This window comes from Hyla sarda, chromosome 2 (genome assembly GCF_029499605.1).
Source record: "Hyla sarda isolate aHylSar1 chromosome 2, aHylSar1.hap1, whole genome shotgun sequence".
NCBI classification, from domain to species: Eukaryota; Metazoa; Chordata; class Amphibia; order Anura; family Hylidae; genus Hyla; species Hyla sarda.
In genome coordinates this window covers 385,093,844-385,112,460 of record NC_079190.1, presented here as the reverse complement: position 1 = coordinate 385,112,460, position 18,617 = coordinate 385,093,844, and the positions used below count along the sequence as shown (strand labels likewise).

Genomic DNA, 18,617 nt, shown 5'->3' with positions numbered 1-18,617 from the left:
CTCTAGAAAGGATGGTTCCTCCAGAGTGGTGGTCTCCAAACTGTGTCCCTGCAGTTGTTGCAAAACAACTCCCAGCATGCATGTGGGGTTTGTAATTTAACAACAGCTGGAGGGCCACAGTTTGGCCATAAGGAACACACTGGGCATGCTGGTAGTTGTAGTTTTGCAACAGTTGGAGGCACATTGATTGGGAAACACTGTGCTACATAATAGGAGTTGTAGTTTTATAACAGCTGGGTGCAGGGGGTCAAGTCGCGGGGAAAAAAAAGGTGTGGGAACTCAACCTAGATTTCCACCAAAGGGCTGGTGCTGCAGGACTCCTACTAATGGGAATGGTGTTCCTGCTATGAAAAAAAAGTGCAGGTTCCCCCCCCATAAGTTCCTGCAGGACTTGAGCCCTGGCTGGGTGACCACAGTCTGAGGAATATTGCTACAGGCTATGGCCTGTATTCTGTCGCTGCCACCATTTACAGGGCTGAGGGAATATGTATAATGAAACTTGTAGGCCTGCTCTTTACTGTAACCGGGCGCTCTACACCGCGCTCTCTATGGTGCAGGAGGACCGGTGTGAGGCGAGATTTCCGAACCCATGCAAAAACCAAACCGCTCCTCCCCTCAGAGATTGACAGGTGGGCGGGTCGCTGACAAGAGGCAGCAGTAAGGTCCGGGGTATCGCTCCCTGTTGGTGGTCTCCTCTGTCAGCGGGGAGGATTCGTGATACGGGGGAACATGCTGCTCGGAGTCAGGTAGGGGCTGCCGCTGTCTTGCAGGAGGCGACAACGCCCAGTGTAGCGCCCTCTGCTGGCGGTGATCAGCGCTGTAGCCCTCAGGCTTTTCATAAGATATTCGTAGTGGGAGGGTGGCACAGGATGGGGCAGGGTGGCAGTGGAGGTCAGGTCTGAAGGGGGGGTCCACAGGGTGTGCTGCAGGAATGTGGCAGAACATATGTATTGTGCCAACATCTGTGCCAGGGTGTGAATGTACTTGGACTCTGTCCACACTGGTGATCCTTCCCTGATACTGCATTTTTACTGTACATTTCTGTCACAGATCAAGTGCAGTGTGTGAACAGTCTGCTCACAGCAGTATTCCCAATATAGAATTCCCTCTATGGCATTGTTTTCCAAGCAGGGTGCCTCCAGCTGTTGCAAAACTACAACTCCCAGCATGCCCGCACAGCCTTTGGCTGTGCGGGCATGCTGGGAGTTGTAGCTTTGCAACAGCTGGAGGCACCCTGCTTGGAAAACACTGCTCTATATAATGGCATTTCTGCAGTCGAGAGAGGAAGGGGCATGTTGGATTCAGCTGAACCATGGGTACATTTTGTAAGTTTCCACACAGGTTTTCATTTTGGGTTGGAAAATGAGCCGACAGGAATAGGTCTGGCAGAGATATTGCAAGAGGCGGTTTTAAAGGAAAACTGTCACCCGGTCACCACACTAAACCCAATATTGGTTATGGTGCGGGTGAACAGGTGACCGATGCTGGCTCTCTGACTAAGGGGGGGTTCAAACCATGATTTTACTATACGTTTCATTAAAAAAAAAACGTATGCAACCGTACAGAAATCCGTGCCCATAGACTTCCTATTCAAAACCGTATGCACCATAATGTATACGGTTGTCTCCGTTTTTCAAACCATACGGTTGTTTACTATTTTTTTTTTTTTTCGGACAGAAAACTGTGGCCTACCATGGTTTTTGGTCCGGGTGAAAAACTGTATTAAACCGTATACGTTTTTTTTAACATGGGAGTCAATGTGAACCGTACAGAACTGTATGTGCGTACAGTTCCATCCGGTTTTCACCATATGGTTTTTGGCTTTGCTTTTTTTTTTTTTTCTTGGAATTTCAATCAAACAAGTAAAACTTTATTCATAATGGAGTGAAAAGTTAAAAACGTATATGTTTTTTTCTGAAAAGATGGATGCAACTGGACATCATTTTTCAAACCGGATACAGATAAAAATTTGTACACATGTTTTGATACAGTTTAGTCAGGTTTTGAGGAATCGTTTTTTTTTTTTAAATCAAAAACCTGATACAAAACTGTATTGCAAAACGTGGTGTCAACCCACCCTAATATACATACCTGCAGTCCGGCACCCGGTCCCTCTGAAGATCCTCTTCTGTCTTCTCTGAATTGCGCGCTGGAGGCGGGCCCACCAGGTGAATTTGAATATTCATGGTTGCTGGTCACGTGAGTACTTGTGCCTACTAAGCTCCCATGTGACCTGTGACCATGAATATTATACAGCCGGCCGGCTCGCCTCCAGCGTGCAAATCAGAGAAGACAGAAGAGGATCTTCAGAGGGACCGGGCGCCGGACTGCAGATATGTATATAAGTCAGAGACCCCGCATCGGTCACCTGTTCACCCGCACCATAACCCGGTGTATTGGGTTTAGTGTGGGTGAATGGGTGACCGTTTTTCTTTAAAATTCTACTGCTGAATGCACCCTAAAGGCTATGTTCAGACGATGGAATATCTGCATGGGAAATTTGGGAAAAACCCCATGCAATCAGCGGCCAGACCACATGCAATCAGACCTCTTATCCCCTATCCTTTCAATAGGAGATAAGATGTCCAGGGGCAGAGTACCCCTTTAACATTTCACAGTAGGAGCTCTTCTTCCTAATCCCTGGTCTTTTCTCCTGGTTTCAGGCTTAGTGTGACCTGTCAAAGGTCTGGATTTCTCAGGAGATCTCTGATGACAGCAAGCACCATGCACTCGAAGGGCCAGCTACCAGATATGAATGAAGGTAAGTGCTCAGAGTTGTACAAAATGTGGATTTTGGAGAAAACGTAAAGGAAGAGATCTATGAAACCACTGCCAGGAATCAGTGAAGCAGTCACCCATATCAATCAGATTGCTTCTTTCATTAAAAAAATAAATAAAGCCTCTCAAAAATGAAAGCTGGCATCTGATTGGTTGCTATGGGCAATTGCTCCTCTGCTTAAGGTTCGATAAATGTCCCCCTAGTGCTTATTTCAGGTGTCAGTGTTTCTATAGCAGGATCCACAACAAGACATTTACATTGTTAATTTTTTCTTCTGCATTGATGTTAATAGGAAAAGCCACAACAGATTGACTTACTGTGGAGTCTGCACTGCAGATAAATTTTTGTGCCAATTACGCTTTTGTCTATTCCAAAGCGTGTGGATGAAATTTATTAACATTCCCATCCTGGCTGGTAGTGTAAGGCTATGTTCATACGGCGGAATTTCCAAAGGGAAATCTGGCGGAAAAATCCAAATGGAATGGTCCTCTTCCTGCATATAAGGCTATGCTCACATTAAGTAATTCCCTACATTTGTTGTAAATGTGAGCCTGCCGCGAGAATGTTATGCCAGGGAAAACATGCCGAGATGGGAATACCCCCTTAACTTTTATATGTAGGCCAGAAATAACTTTAAAAAAATCTGTGACTTGTCCTGAATGGACATAAAAATAAATCCTTGTTGCTGATGGAATGTGCTGAGGTAAAAATAAATAAATAAATAAATTATATATATATATATATATATATATATATATATATATATATATATATATATATATATGAAAATCACTGGTCATAAAGTCTGCCTAAGTGGTGGGGGTCTATGGACTTTGATCTTTTGACTTTGCTTCAATACACCACTCCAGATAAAAGAAACAGAGGGGCACAGCACTCAGCTGACCCCTATTGCTCCTTTGTTCTAGTGATCGGTGGTGGTCCCCCAGATCCGGACTTCTGACATGTTTCTATGCTGCGTCAGAAGTTTGTTTTAAAAATAAATATATGTCTCCACAAAAATGGCGCAGCGCTCCAATGCAGAAAACGTGAATTTATTTCCTCATGTCACACAAAAATAGCAACATTTCAGCTCCTCAATGGAGCCTTTTTCAAGCACGTTTGAAAAAGGCTCCATTGAGGAGCTGAAACATTGCTATTTTTGTGTGACATGAGGAAATAAATTCACGTTTTTTTTGCATTGGAGCGCTGCACCATTTTTGTGGATATCTACTGGGACTGTAATCGAGTTGAGGGTGCGTTACGCACCCTCAACTCGATTACAGTCCCAGTAGATATCCATAAAAATGTGTGCAGAACTCCAATGCAAAAAAAACGTGAATTTATTTCCTCATGTGTGTGTATGTGTGTATATATATATATATATATATATATATATGTGTGTGTCATAGAGTTCCAAAGCTGTGCTTATCCAATGTGCTGCCTGTTTTACTTCACGTGAAGACCATGCAAGTACCACCTAGAGACATGGCACATCTATACATGCCACAGGGTGAGAACCTAGGGTGTAGTCTGTCAGACGCCAGCTCACGCTAGTTTTCCTGTCTGTTGGATTACTCTATGAAGTGATATGATTACTACATCAGCATTGTTAACATTTAATGACATGCGTACCTGTCTTGTTTGGGTTGTCATATGAGAACATTGAGTTATAGCTGGCACTGCTTGTAACATAATGTACCTGGAGTAGTGACAGTGTGTGTACTCCATGTTGATCCGGATGTATGTGTAATAAATGACAATTAAATCTTTTATACTTTCCACATGTGCACTTTATTTCATCAGATATTGCTGTCATGTGGACTGGCACATTTACATTGTTTCCCTTAGATACCCCAAATAGTAAACTGTCCAGTTGGATGGGGGGGTCATATGTGGTAGATAGAACACATTGCTTGTCAATAGGGCATGCAAATAGTGCACGGTGCAGTTTTTCAAACATTGTCGTTGAGTTGTTCTATTTTGTCACATTTTTTTGTACGGGGCAAAGTCACTGCATTTTTAATGTATACAACTTTCTAATACATTTACAGGGTCTTTGTGATCAGTAAATGAGTGCATCCTTGTTTGCAATATGAGACAGCACGCTTTTAGGGCATGTTCACACTGCTAAAATATACGCTAATTTGACCACAGAATCTGCATGGATTTACATGAAAAAACATTTACCATTGACTGCAAAATTCTACACCACACCAAAAAACCTGTATATTTTTTAAAATAAAACATATATGCTGATATCAGGGGTGTGGGGGGAAAAAAAAACTTGTCCAAGGGACTAAAACGGAACACATAGTTACATAGTTACATAGTTAGTATGGTTGAAAAAAGACATACGTCCATCAATTCCAACCAGGGGATTGAAGGGAAGGATGTAAGGGGATAAGGGAAAGGGATGTAGTTTTATAATTCTGCATAAGCATTAATGTTATTTTGTTCCAGGAATGTATCTAACCCTGTTTTAAAGCTGTTAATTTTTCCTGCTGTGACCAGTTCCTGAGGTAGACCGTTCCATAAATTCACAGTCCTCACGGTAAAGAAGGCGTGCCGCCCCTTTAGACTAAACCTTTTCTTCTCCAGACGGAGGGAGTGCCCCCTCGTCCTTTGGGGGGGGTTTAACCTGGAACAGTTTTTCTCCATATTTTTTGTATGGTCCATTAATATACTTATATACGTTTATCATATCCCCCTTAAACGTCTCTTCTCAAGACTAAACAATTGTAACTCCTTTAATCGCTCCTCATAGCTAAGATGTTCCATGCCCCATATTAGTTTAATCGCGCGTCTCTGCACCCTTTCCAACTCCGCAGTGTCCCTTTTATGAACAGGCGACCAAAACTGAACAGCATATTCCAGGTGAGGCCGTACCAATGCTTTATAAAGGGGGAGTATTATGTCCCTGTCCCTTGAGTCCATGCCTCTTTTTATACATGACAATATCCTGCCGGCTTTGGAAGCAGCAGCCTGACATAATCCTGTCCCTCATGACAATCCACTTGTCCTGGTACATAAAATAATTCCAACCAAAATAGTCTGTAAATAAGGTCTTTATTAATAGGAACTTAATAGGCAGACCAGTATGTCACCCCATTAGGTGGATAGGGCCCCTGATAAGTCTGTCCCATTAAATAGGTAGTCCCCCCTTCAGGTAGATATGTCCCTTTATCAGGTACATCCCCTCATTCCGTAGGCAGGCATAAAGTGCTCCCCTAGTAAGTAAATAGGGCCCCAGATACACATGTCCCCCCCACCCCCCAGTTGGTAGGAACTTCTCAGCTGACAGCAGGACTAGCTTTGCTGGGACTTGATGTAGAAGCTGAAACACCTGAAAGACTGTAATGGGTTCATCATGTTTCCGCCATGATGTTTGGATTTTACTGGACAGGTTATCTCTGCATACTGCTCTATTTTATCTGGGATTTTTGGATGGAATCTACAATGGAAGCTCCAACACACATAAACAACAACTTAAAGGTGTACTCCGGTGCTTAGACATCTTATACCCTATCCAAAGGATAGGGGATAAGATGCCTGATGGCGGGAGTCCCGCCGCTGGGGACCCCCAGGATCATGCACGTGGCACTCCGTTTGTAATCAGTCCCCGGAGCTTGTTCGCTCCGGGTCTGATTACGGGCGACCACAGGGCGGGCGGCGTGTGACGTCACGCCTGCGCCCCCGTGTGACGTTACGCTCCGCCCCTCAATGCATGCCTACGGGAGGGGGCGTGACAGCTATTACGCCCCCTCCCGTAGGATTGCATTGAAGGGCGGAGCGTGACGTCACATGGGGGCGCAGGCGTGACGTCACACGCCGCCTGCCCTGTGGTCACCCGTAATCAGACCCGGAGCGAACACGCTCCGGGAACTGATTACAAACGGGTGCCGCGTGCAAGATCACGGGCGTCCCCAGCTGCGGGACCCCCGCGATCAGGCATCTTATTCCCTATCCCCTATCCTTCGGATAGGGGATAAGATGTCTAAGCACCGGAGAACCCCTTTAAACAAGATTGTTCTGATTTGCTGACAGCAAACTAATAACCCTTTATAAGGGATAAGATGTCTGGTTGCGGGGGCCCCACTGCTGATACCCCTTGCGATCTACCTGCAGCACCGCATTCTATGCGGGGACTGCGTCTCTAGTTTCGGAATGTTTCGGGACTGGGGACGTGACGTCAAGCCACGCCCCCTCCGTTTATGTCTATGGGAAGTGGGCGTGGCGGCCGTCACACCCCCTTCCGTAGACATGTATGGAGGGGGCGTGACGTCACATCCCCAGTCCCGGAAACCCAGAGGTTTCCGAAACTAGAGATGCAGCTCCCACATAGAATGGATAGGGGATAAAATGTTTTTGCCCGGAATACCCCTTTTAAGGATGTTATGACATAGTAAACTTTTCACTTATATATAGTGATCTAGACAGAGAACAGTTAGGTATAGTTGAAGGTGATTCTAATTCATCTAATTTAAGGGGAACAGTGTAAATCAGGAAGCATTAGGTAAAAAGGTGGCAGTGTACTGTACAGTATGAGGGCAGGATGGCATGGAGCAGTGGGCACTACATATGATGCATATGATTTGAGTTGCTTCCCTTGTACATTGTTGGTATAAACTTGTCTTCCCTTACAGGATGCACACCAGTCCATGTGAATAATGGTTTGTGGTCATTTAATGCATTCTCGCCTCGCTTTATACCTTTCCTGTGTATTTTGCTCTGGACTGCAGAGACACGAGGTTACGTTTATCAACTAGGATAGGGAGAAGCAGGAAGAGAATTAAAACCCAAGTCCTGTGACAATAATATTTAATTACATTTGATTTACAAGAAGTTTCCAATGCAAACAATAATAGTAAATCATAACACAAAACCATCCTGCTACAACCTAAGGCATAAGAATGGCCGCACACAAGCTTTATCTCAGGAAACCTCTTTCAGTTCTTCACTGGGTATTTGTATGTAGTAGGAATGCTTTGTCCTTTAACCCCTTAAGGACACATGCCGTAAATATACGGCGCTCGCTTCATTCACAGCGGGTCCCGGCGACTGTCAGCAGTCGCGTACCCTCGGGTAATGGCGGACATCAGCGATCGCACTGTCTACCATTAATCCCTCAGATGCCTGAATCAATACAGATCACGGCATCTGCGGCAGTGCGGCACTTAAAATGGCTGATCTAATTGGCAACGGCACTGCCGCGGGGATCAGATCAGTCGTAGGTCCCCTCACCTGCCTCCGCCCGTCTCCCGGGGTCTTCTGCATGGATCTGCCTTCCAGCAGACCAGAGCAGAAGATGACCTATAATACTGATCAGTGCTATGTCCTATGCATAGCACTGAGCAGTATTAGCAATCTAATGATTGCTGTAAATAATCTCCTTTGGGGACTAAAAAAGTTTAAAATAAAATGTGACCAGGCCCCTCCCCCAATGAAGTTTAAATCTCCCCTTTTCCCCATATTAATACAAAAAAGCATAAAAAACTATAAATAAACATACCGTATATACTCGAGTATAAGCCGACCCGAGTATAAGCCGAGACCCCTAATTTCAACCCAAAATCCCAGGAAAAGTTATTGACTCGAGTATAAGCCTAGGGTGGGAAATACCTCATCCCCCCCTGTCATCATCCAGACCCGTCATTAACATCCTCATCATCATCCCCTTGTCATCATCCCACACATCCCCCCTTCATCATCCCCTTGTCATCATCCCACACATCCCCCCTTCATCATCCCCTTATCATCCCGCACATCCCCCCTTCATCATCCCCTTATCATCCCGCACATCCCCCCTTCATCATCCCCTTATCATCCCGCACATCCCCCCTTCATCATCCTCTTATCATCCCACACATCCCCCCTTCATCATCCCCTTATCATCCCACACCCCCCCCTTCATCATCCCCACCCCCCTACATCATCCCCACACCCCCCCTTCATCATCCTCTTCTCATCATTCGCCCTCAGTGGTCTTCAACCTGCGGACCTCCAGAGGTTTCAAAACTACAACTCCCAGCAAGCCCGGGCAGCCATCGGCTGTCCGGGCTTGCTGGGAGTTGTAGTTTTGAAACCTCCGGAGGTCCGCAGGTTGAAGACCACTGCGGCCTTCAACATCATCCAGCCCCCCTCTCACCCCCTTTAGTTCTGAGTACTCACCTCCGCTCGGCGCTGGTCCGGTCCTGCAGGGCTGTCCGGTGAGGAGGTGGTCTGGTGAGGAGGTGGTCCGGGCTGCTATCTTCACCGGGGGCGCCTCTTCTCCGCGCTTCCGGCCCGGAATAGAGGCGTTGCCTTGACAATGACGCAGAAGTACGTTGGCAATGAACGCACCTCTGCGTCGTTGTCACGGCAACGTGACTATTCTGAGGCCGGGCCCGAAGCGCTTAGATGAGGCCTCCCCGGTGAAGATAGCAGCCCGGAACCAGTATCCCACCGGACCACCTCCTCACCGGACAGTCCTGCAGGACCGGACCAGCGCCGAGCGGAGGTGAGTACTCAGAACTAAAGGGGGTGAGAGGGGGCTGGATGATGTTGAAGGCCGCAGTGGTCTTCAACCTGCGGACCTCCGGAGGTTTCAAAACTACAACTCCCAGCAAGCCCGGACAGCCGATGGCTGCCCGGGCTTGCTGGGAGTTGTAGTTTTGAAACCTCTGGAGGTCCGCAGGTTGAAGACCACTGCGGGTGGGGGAGTTCACTCGAGTATAAGCCGAGGGGGGTGTTTTCAGCACGAAAAATCGTGCTGAAAAACTCGGCCTATACTCGAGTATATACGGTACTTGGTATCGTCACATGTGTAAATGTCCGAACTATAAAAATATAGAACGTAAAAAAACAAAGTCCAAAATTTCTGCTTATTTTTTTATTTTTTTGTCACATCAAACTGCAAAATAAAAATGAACAAAAAGCAATCAAAAAGTCACATATATGCAAAAGTGGTACGAAAACAAACTACAGATCATGGCACAAAAAATTAACACTCACACATCCCTGAATACGGAAAAATAAAGTTAGAGGTGGTCAAAATAGGGCAATTTTTAACGTACTGATTTTGTTAAAAAAAAAAAAAAAAGTTGAGATTTTTTTTTTAAAAGCAGTACATATAATAGAAATGTATGAAGCCATGGGTATCATTTTATTCGTATTGACCCAGAGAATAAAGAAGACATGTTATTTTTTTACTGTAGAATGTACAGCGTGAAAACGAAACCCTCCCAAAGTAGCAAAATTATGATTTTCGTTAAAATTTCCTTACACAAATTTTTTTTTTTTTGGGGGGGGGGGGGGGTTTACCATACATTTTAGGGTAAAATGAGTGATGTCTTAACAAAGTACAACTGGTCAAGCAAAAAACAAGCCCTCATGGGTCTGTGAATGGAAATATAAAAAAAGAGTTATGGATTTTTGAAGGAGAGGAGGAAAAAACGAAAACGCAAAAATAAAATTGGCCTGGTCCTTAAGGCCAAAATGGGCTGTGTCCTTAAGGGGTTAAAAAAAAGCTTACCATGTTGTATTAGAGTTTTCATTATGGCTTATCTCATAGGAATTTAGCAATTGTTCCTAATAGTGACCATATAGGAAAAGCTATCTCACCGCTATTGAGATGAGTTCCCCCGAAACGCCAGTTGGTCACATTTAAAATAGAAAAATTTAAAAAAGGGAGTACTAAAAGCGATGCAGAAACGCCTGGCGTTTCTGCATCGCTTTTAGTACTCCCTTTTTTTTTCTATTTTAAAATGTGACTTATTAAATTTTGGAATTGCAATCTCATTTTTTCGGAGTTGAATTTTGACATTCCTAGTAGTGACCATCCATCAAAGCTGAAGTGAAAAATAAAATAATTCAGCCCCACTAATAACCAACAGGTGGAGCTGCACCAAAAAAGGACTCCCACAAATTTTTAAAGGGGTTGTAAACCCAACCCATAGACAGTATGTAAAACTGTATCTGGAAAAAGTAGCCAAGTTTTTATTCTTCTTATACTCTGCAGGCCCTTTAAAGGGGTACTCCACTAGAAAAAAAATTTTTAAATCAACTGGCACCAGAAAGTTAAACAGATTTGTAAATTACCTCTATTTAAAAATTGTAATCCTTCCAGTACTTATCAGCTGCTGTATGTTCCACAGGAAGTTCTTTTCTTTTTTTATTTCCTTTCTGTCTGACCACAGTGCTCTCTGCTGACACCTCTGTCCATTTTAGGAACTGTCCAGTGTTGGAGCAAATCCCCATAGCAAACCTCTCCTGCTCTGGACAGTTCCTGACATGGACAGAGGTGTCAGCAGAGAGCACTGTGGTCAGACAGAAAAGAAATTCAAAAGAAAAGAACTTCCTGCTATAACAGGTGATAAGTACTGGAAGGATTAAGATTTTTAAGTAGAAGTAATTTACAAATCTAGCTAAAACGTGTGTAGGTAGCTACAACCAGACAATAGGGACAATAGTATTGTTGCCAGACCAGTACTAATGTGAAAAGGTTGTGTATCCCATACAACCTGTAAACAATGTATGTAATGGGGGTACACTTTCCTTAATTCTGGGCTTGATTAAAACAATGTATTGGGGGTATAAAAAATATATAGAATAATGTAGATCCAGTGAGTTAGATTGAGTTAAAACAATTTATTAATACAACAATAGTGATATTTCTTGTGGTGTCCTTTTGTATGGCCCTTACATCGGACTTACTACGATAAGACTGGAAGTAGATGCACATAAAATAGGCATAAAGGGGGAGATTTATCAAAACCTGTCCAAAGGAAAAGTGTCCCAGTTGCCCATAGCAACCAATCAGCTCGCTTCTTTGATTTTTAACAAGGCCTCTGAAAAATGAAAGAAGGGAGCTGATTGGTTGCTATGGGCAACTGGGACACTTTTCCTCTGGACAGGTTTTGATAAATCTCCCCCAAAATGTATAAGTAATAGGTGCTGGTATGCCAGCTAGGCAAATAATAGGTGCATGCACAGCGATGGTGCTATGCCGGGTGGTATACAACGTCTTATGATCTGAGCAGCGATGTCTCTGTGGGGCTCGTATGTGATAGAGATACCTATTGTTTGCCTAACTGGGATACCAGCACCTATTACTTATACATTTTGGGGGAGATTTATCAAAACCTGTGCAGAGGAAAAGTGGTGCAGTTGCCCATAGCAACCAATCAGATTGCTTCTTTCATTTTCCACAGGCCTCTTTAGAGGCCTGTGGAAAATGAAAGAAGCAATCTGATTGGTTGCTATGGGCAACTGCACCACTCTTCCTCTGCACAGGTTTTGATAAATCTCCCCCTTTATGCCTATTTTAGTTTCTATTTTATGTGCATCTACTACCAGTCTTATCGTGGTAAGTCCGATGTAAGGGCCATACAAAGGACACCACAAGAAATATCACTATTGTTGTATTAATTGTTTTCATTCAATCTAACTCACTGTATGTACATTATTCTATTCATAATGTGATATCATATTTTTTTATACACCTATACATTGGTTTTAATCGAGCCCAGACTTGAGAAAAGTGTACCCCCACTATATACATAATTTACAAATCTGTTCAACTTTCTGGCACCAGTTGATTTAAAAAAAAAATGTTTTCCAGCAGAGTACCCCTTTTAAATGTGCTTGTAAATGTAATGACAAAAAGGCTAGCAGTATATATCACTATGTGCCTCCAGTCCTCTATTTAGCCGCAGCCTTTTCACCCATTAGCCGCAGATGGAGTTGGTTAGAACTTTCCCAACCATACCAAGGCCAAACGATCATTGCTTATTACAGAGGAATTCCCTTATAATAAGAATGACCTGTACAGGTGTCCACAAAGCATAATCCAGTCAGCAAAATGCATCGCTGCATGTATTCTGCATTCATGCCGAGCTTCACTAAAAGTTTTTGCATTGTATATTTTCATCCTTATTTACCTTCATGAAGTTTGCTCCTTTGCTGCTCTCCAGTGCTGTGGTTTTCATCTTGCTCAGATCTCCATTGTTATGTAAATCCACAATTACATTGAATTCCTAAATGAAGGGAGGCATCCTATGATCCATCCGCTGCCTAGATTCATATGATCCATGGGACATGTTCATTCTAACTGTAACCACAGAAGTAGTCATGGTAAAAATAATACATGCATTACATGGAATATGCCAGATCTACGAGATCACATTTCACTGGCCAAAGCCTATTACATTATTGGCTTGGCTCTATTCACTTGACGGGATCATAACAAGGGCTTGGTCACACTTGACAGTTTTACATGCAGCTATTTAAAAAATTGTTTGTACATACAATGGATGGTAAAGTAGAATAATAACGTAAGGTATAGGGCATACCACAAAAAATCCATTAACACATATAACATCTGGTAAATTGCAACTTGCCTTTCGGTCTGCATTAGACTTCAGGCTGGTGGAGATTGTCGCACGGTGGGACATTCTAAGTGCTGTCTGTCTCTTCTGTTTCCCCTTCTCTTGATATTGCCTGTCGCTCTGTTCTAGTATTTTTCCTCTTTAACAACAATGTCTCTCATTCTTTTTCAGTACGTGATAAACTGAGGGAAATAGTTGGAGCTTCTACAAACTGGAGGTATTCAATCACTATAATATGCTAAGTCCTGGTTCAGATTGCTAGCTGTATATTTCTTTTTTAGAAAATATGCTCCATTCTAATTCCAGAGATACTGAAGGAATAAATTGGGAAGATGTCTGTGTGTCATTCCTTTTGTTATTCTTCCTGGAAATGTAGGATTAAAAAGGCACTGTTATTTGAACAAACTATAAGAAATGTGACACCAAAAGGTGTGTGAAAACGCACATCTGACCGAGAGATGAACCCCCAATATAGTACATAAATAGAAATAAAATGACTTGTGGAATACACTGAAAGTGGTAGTTTAAAAATATTTTATTACACAAAATAAATAAAACAATGCGTACAGAATAACTTCATATGGGCATATTAAAAATATAAAAAAATTATGATTATATATGTAAGCTAAAAAGAAAGATGGAGGGGTGCTGGGAAATGGAGTCCTGTATAATGAATTAAAAAAGGGGGAAGATATATATATAATGTAGAAAAATCAGTGGCCAAAGTTGCTGATTAATAAAGTGCTAGTGCCAGGGATGAGGTGAGTGCACAGGTGATAAGTTGCAACTGAATAGATAAATGGGATAAATAAATAAATCAGTGCTTGTACACACAGTGCAAAACAATGCAAAAAAAGTGCAAAGATAACTCAAAAAGGATCAATAACACACAAGTGTAAGTGTAATGTGCCAGGTAAATAACTGAAAAAACACACAAGTGAAACAATGGGGGGGGAGAAGGCACTGATAACAGCAAGTGAGAAGGTGACTAGTGCAGTTTAGCAGCAAAAAATGGAAGCTGATGAATGGCAGTATTAAATACAAATAAGCCAATGTGATAGAATACAGGACTCACCCCTTTGATTATCTGATTATATAGTTTTGAGCTTGGAAATAGGAAAGTTTTTTTGGTGTCTGCAAATTATAAGAAGCTTTGTGATATCTTATTAGATGTAAATGCTTGTTTCTCCTGTTATCAAACTTCTTCCCTCTCATGTGAGACTAAAAATCAGATCAGCTTTTTCCTGTGTCTGCAAGACAAGCAATACAAGTCTATGGAGGGGGAACTGGAGCTCTGACAACCAGTTCTAGGAGAACTGCAAATTAGAGATGAAGCCTGCAGAGCAGATATCTGCTGTAAAATACCATATGCAAATTATATAATTGCCACAAATAGTGCTCCTAATCATGTACATACACAGGGCAGCTTATCCTCAAAAAAGTCACCTGAAATAAAAAGGTACACTTCCTGTAATAGTGAAGAGAAGAACCAGGGATCTCTAATTTTCATACCCAAAAGCAGAGGACTCCAAACAGTGGACCTCCAGATGTTGCAAACCTACAACTCCTAGCATGCCTGGACTGCCAAACTTTGCCCTACAGGACCCTTGTTCCACGCAAGCCTTTGTGTGCTGCTGTATATACAGAATAGAAGTTTTATAGACCAGTTTTTTGCTGAATTCCAACTACTGATGAGAAAACCTTAATAATTGGGCCTATTAAGCCCTACCCAGTTATGCCAGTAAATTACCAGAATGGTTATTGAAGTGCATATTGGCATGGATTAGCATGGACCACAACACTTACACCATTAAATTTGGGGGACGGTATAATCACACAGTAGAATAATAATCCTATGAATAAAAAAATAAATAAACTCCAGGCAAAATTTGATTTTTTTGCTCAGCTGTAACACACTGAATAAAAGGCAGACCAGTGTTCCACATTTTTGGTGGCTTTTTTTTTTATTATTTTAGCTAAAATTCCATTCCAGTCCCACTTCTTGCCCACATGACCGTGTTAGTGACAGTCCGATAATGACAGCTAATGCTGTTTGAACAAAAAATTCACTTTCCCTATGCATGTCTTGGAGCCGCTCGATAAGATGTATAGGGAAAGTGTCTTCCAGTAATAAAATATTTGAATTTTGTATTAACCCCAGTTATTGTAAATAAAATAAAGATGTGTATTTTATTGTTGTCTATTTTTGGATCCTGTTAGAGATCATGTACAAGCCATGGAGGAAAGAAAAGCTCTACAATCTCTTCTGGCCAAGAAGCAAGAGGATCTCCCCCCACGCAGGATGAAGGACAGTTACAGCGAAGTTATGTTGCCGCTCGGCACTGAACCACAGCTGAGAGAAAAGTACCTGAATGTATACAACAACGTCCGGTGAGAATGTCTTGGCTGAAAGATAATTTACATGCAGTGTTCTTATATTTCCAAACAGTCTATTGGAGTTTTGCAAATATTTGTATTGAAATACCATCAAGAAATTGTAACATTTGAGTTTGAAGTTTGACTGCTTAAATTATGTTTGTGTTGTAGGTTTGGCAGAATCCTTGAAGACCTGGATAGTCTTGGAGGTATTGTGTCCAGTTACATCAAAATTATCTTAGAAGAACAGATAGTAAGGACACAATAGCAAAATGTTCATAAATTCACAGATAACTCACATTTAATGCATTAAGGGTATGTTCACACTGTGGAATTGTTGCAAATTTGATGCAGATTGTGACTTCCTGCAAATGGGCATATATATATATATATATATATATATATATATATATATATATATATATATATATATATACATTTACTGTTGCGGCACCGCAGCTGTGTGGGCGTTGATTCATAAATTAATAAATAAACATATACAAAAGATATTATATACACGTATTTGGTATCGCCACGTCCATAACAACCTAAGCAATAAAACTATTACATTATTCAACCTGCGCAATGATCACCATACATTTTTTTTTATAAAAACCTTGCCAAATTTACAGCTTTATATCAATGCTGCCTCTGTAAAACTAAAATCAAGTTATCAAAATGTCCCATGTACCCCAAAATAGTGCCACTAAAAATTCAACTCCTCCTAGAAAAAAATTTGCCATTAAACAACATTGTCTGTATAAAAATAATAATAAAAAAAAAAGCTCTCAGAAAATGGAGTTGCATGATTTTTTTAATCAAAAAAAAGTTTTTATAGTGTAAAAGTAATAAACCATGAAATAAAATACCGTATTTTTCGCCGTATAAGACGCACTTTCTCTGGGGGGGAAAAGTTGGTGCGTCTTATACGGCGAATACACACCTATCGGGTCGGTCCCTGCGGCCATCAACGGCCGGGACCCGCGGCTAATAGAGGACATCACCGATCGCGGTGATGCCCTGTTTTAACCCTTCAGACGCGGCGATCAAAGCTGACCGCCGCATCTGAAGCGAACGTGACACTAAGCCGGCTGCACCGGGAGGGACCTTACCTGCCTCCTCGGTGTCTGCTCCGTCTTCAACCTGCGGACCTCCAGATGTTGCAAAACTACAACTCCTGGCATGCGGCATGCTGGGAAATGTAGTTTTGCAACATCTGGAGGTCCGCTGGTTGAAGATCACTGTGACCCATACTTTACATTGTATTCTAGATTTTCCTCATTTAAAATTGGGTGCGTCTTATATGCCGGAGCGTCCTATAGGGCGAAAAATACGGTACATAAATGAGGTATCGCCAGAATTGTGCTGACCTGCAGAATAAAATTACCATGTCATTGATACCGCATGGTGAACACTGTTTAAAAAATAATAATTCTGATAATCCTACCTCACAAAAATTTTTATAAAAAGTGATCAAAATGTCAGACTTGCCCCAATAGTAAAATAAAAAACTGCTACTTATTCCGCAAAAAGTAAGCCCTTACTCGGCTCCATTGGTAAAAATCGTACCCAAAGGCCCCTGCATCTTTATAAGGAAGACCCAAAATCCACATGGTGCTCCGTCATGTCTGAGGCCTGTGTGCGAGTCATGTAGTGCACAAGGGCCACATATGGGATATTTCTAAATATGTCAGAATTATGGGAGTAAATATTGAGTTGCATTTCTGTCAGCACCCGCATTGTTACAGGAAAAAAAAAAGCATATTTGCAAAAAAAAAATATTTGAATTCCACTTGCTTTATTTCTGTGAAACACCTAAAGGGTTAATAAACTTCCTAAATGTCATTTTGATTACATTATGGGGTGCTGTTTTTATAATGGGGTGATTTATTGGGGGTTCTTAAAAAGATCTGATTTTGAAATTTTCTCTAAAATTTAGAAAATTGCTGCCAAACTTCTAAATCCTGTAACATCCTATAAAAGGAAAAGAACATTTAAAAAATGCCAACATAAAGTAGTTATATCGTAAATGCAAATTATGAATTACATTTTTATGGCATGACCATTTTTCTTACAAATGGAGAATCTGAGATTTTCAAATTTTTCCTGGAATTTTTCACACACAAAAATGCAGAATGCATTGACCAAAATTTACCACTAACAATGTCCCTCATTTACTATTGCAAAGCCGACATATTTTGTTGGGTTGTGCGCCAGATTCTGTCGCATTGCGGCCGAAATTCTGTCTGCGCCAGATTCTGCACCAGAATTTGCGCCAGAATTGAGAAAACCCCGACTAACTCTCCATTTTGCTAAGAAAACCCGAAAAAGGGGCGTGGCCGCCATTGAAAGGGGGGTCGGTCGCCAAAAAGGGGCGTGTTCCAGACATTTTCACAAAAACCCAACATATTTACTAAGGTTTCCACATAAAATGTGGTGGATTTCAGCTGAGGAAAACCAGACAGATCAGAGCATGTGTAAAATAAATAAATAAATAAAAAAAAGCAAAATGTGGGGAAACCTTAGTAAATACCATGGAAAATAAATTGTAGGGAAATAAAACCCACAAAGAAACCTACACTCCACTCTTAGTAAATAAGGGCTATTAAGTACAATATGTCACGAAAAAAATAATCTCAGAATCACTTCCATAAATTTAAGTGTCCCAAAGTTATCACAACATAAAGTGGGACAGGTCAGATTTGGAAAATTGACCTTGGTCCTTAAAGGGGTATTCCAGGCCAAAACTTTTTTTTATATATCAACTGGCTGTGGAAAGTTAAACAGATTTGTAAATTACTTCTATTAAAAAAAATCTTAATCCTTCCAATAGTTATTAGCTTCTGAAATTGAGTTGCTGTTTTCTGTCTAACTGCTCTCTGATGACTCGCATCCCGGGAGCTGTGCAGTTCCTATGGGGATATTCTCCCATCATGCACAGCTCCTGGGACGTGACATCATCATTGAGCAGTTAGACAGAAAACTTCAGAAGCTAATAACTATTGGAAGGATTAAGATTTTTTAATAGAAGTAATTTACAAATCTGTTTAACTTTCCGGAGGTAGTTGATATATTAAAAAAAAAAAAAAAGTTTTGCC

The 18,617-nt window shown here is 41.8% G+C and overlaps 1 protein-coding gene across 4 annotated transcripts in view; it reads left to right on the top strand.

Moving 5' to 3' along the window:
• The first annotated feature begins 608 nt into the window (after positions 1-608).
• Positions 609-18,617, top strand: part of ACOT9 (acyl-CoA thioesterase 9) — a 40,556-nt gene continuing 22,547 nt past the window's right edge. The window contains exons 1-6 of one of the 4 annotated variants that reach the window (XM_056558576.1): positions 616-746; positions 2,664-2,761; positions 7,423-7,449; positions 13,315-13,360; positions 15,364-15,534; positions 15,691-15,728. In XM_056558576.1, coding sequence (XP_056414551.1) covers positions 730-746; positions 2,664-2,761; positions 7,423-7,449; positions 13,315-13,360; positions 15,364-15,534; positions 15,691-15,728 — 397 coding nt within the window. In that variant the 5' untranslated portion in view covers positions 616-729. Of the gene's footprint in view, positions 747-2,663; positions 2,762-7,422; positions 7,450-12,100; positions 12,123-13,314; positions 13,361-15,363; positions 15,535-15,690; positions 15,729-18,617 lie in introns of those variants that run through there. The other 3 variants (XM_056558575.1, XM_056558578.1, XM_056558579.1) reach the window with 3 other exon arrangements.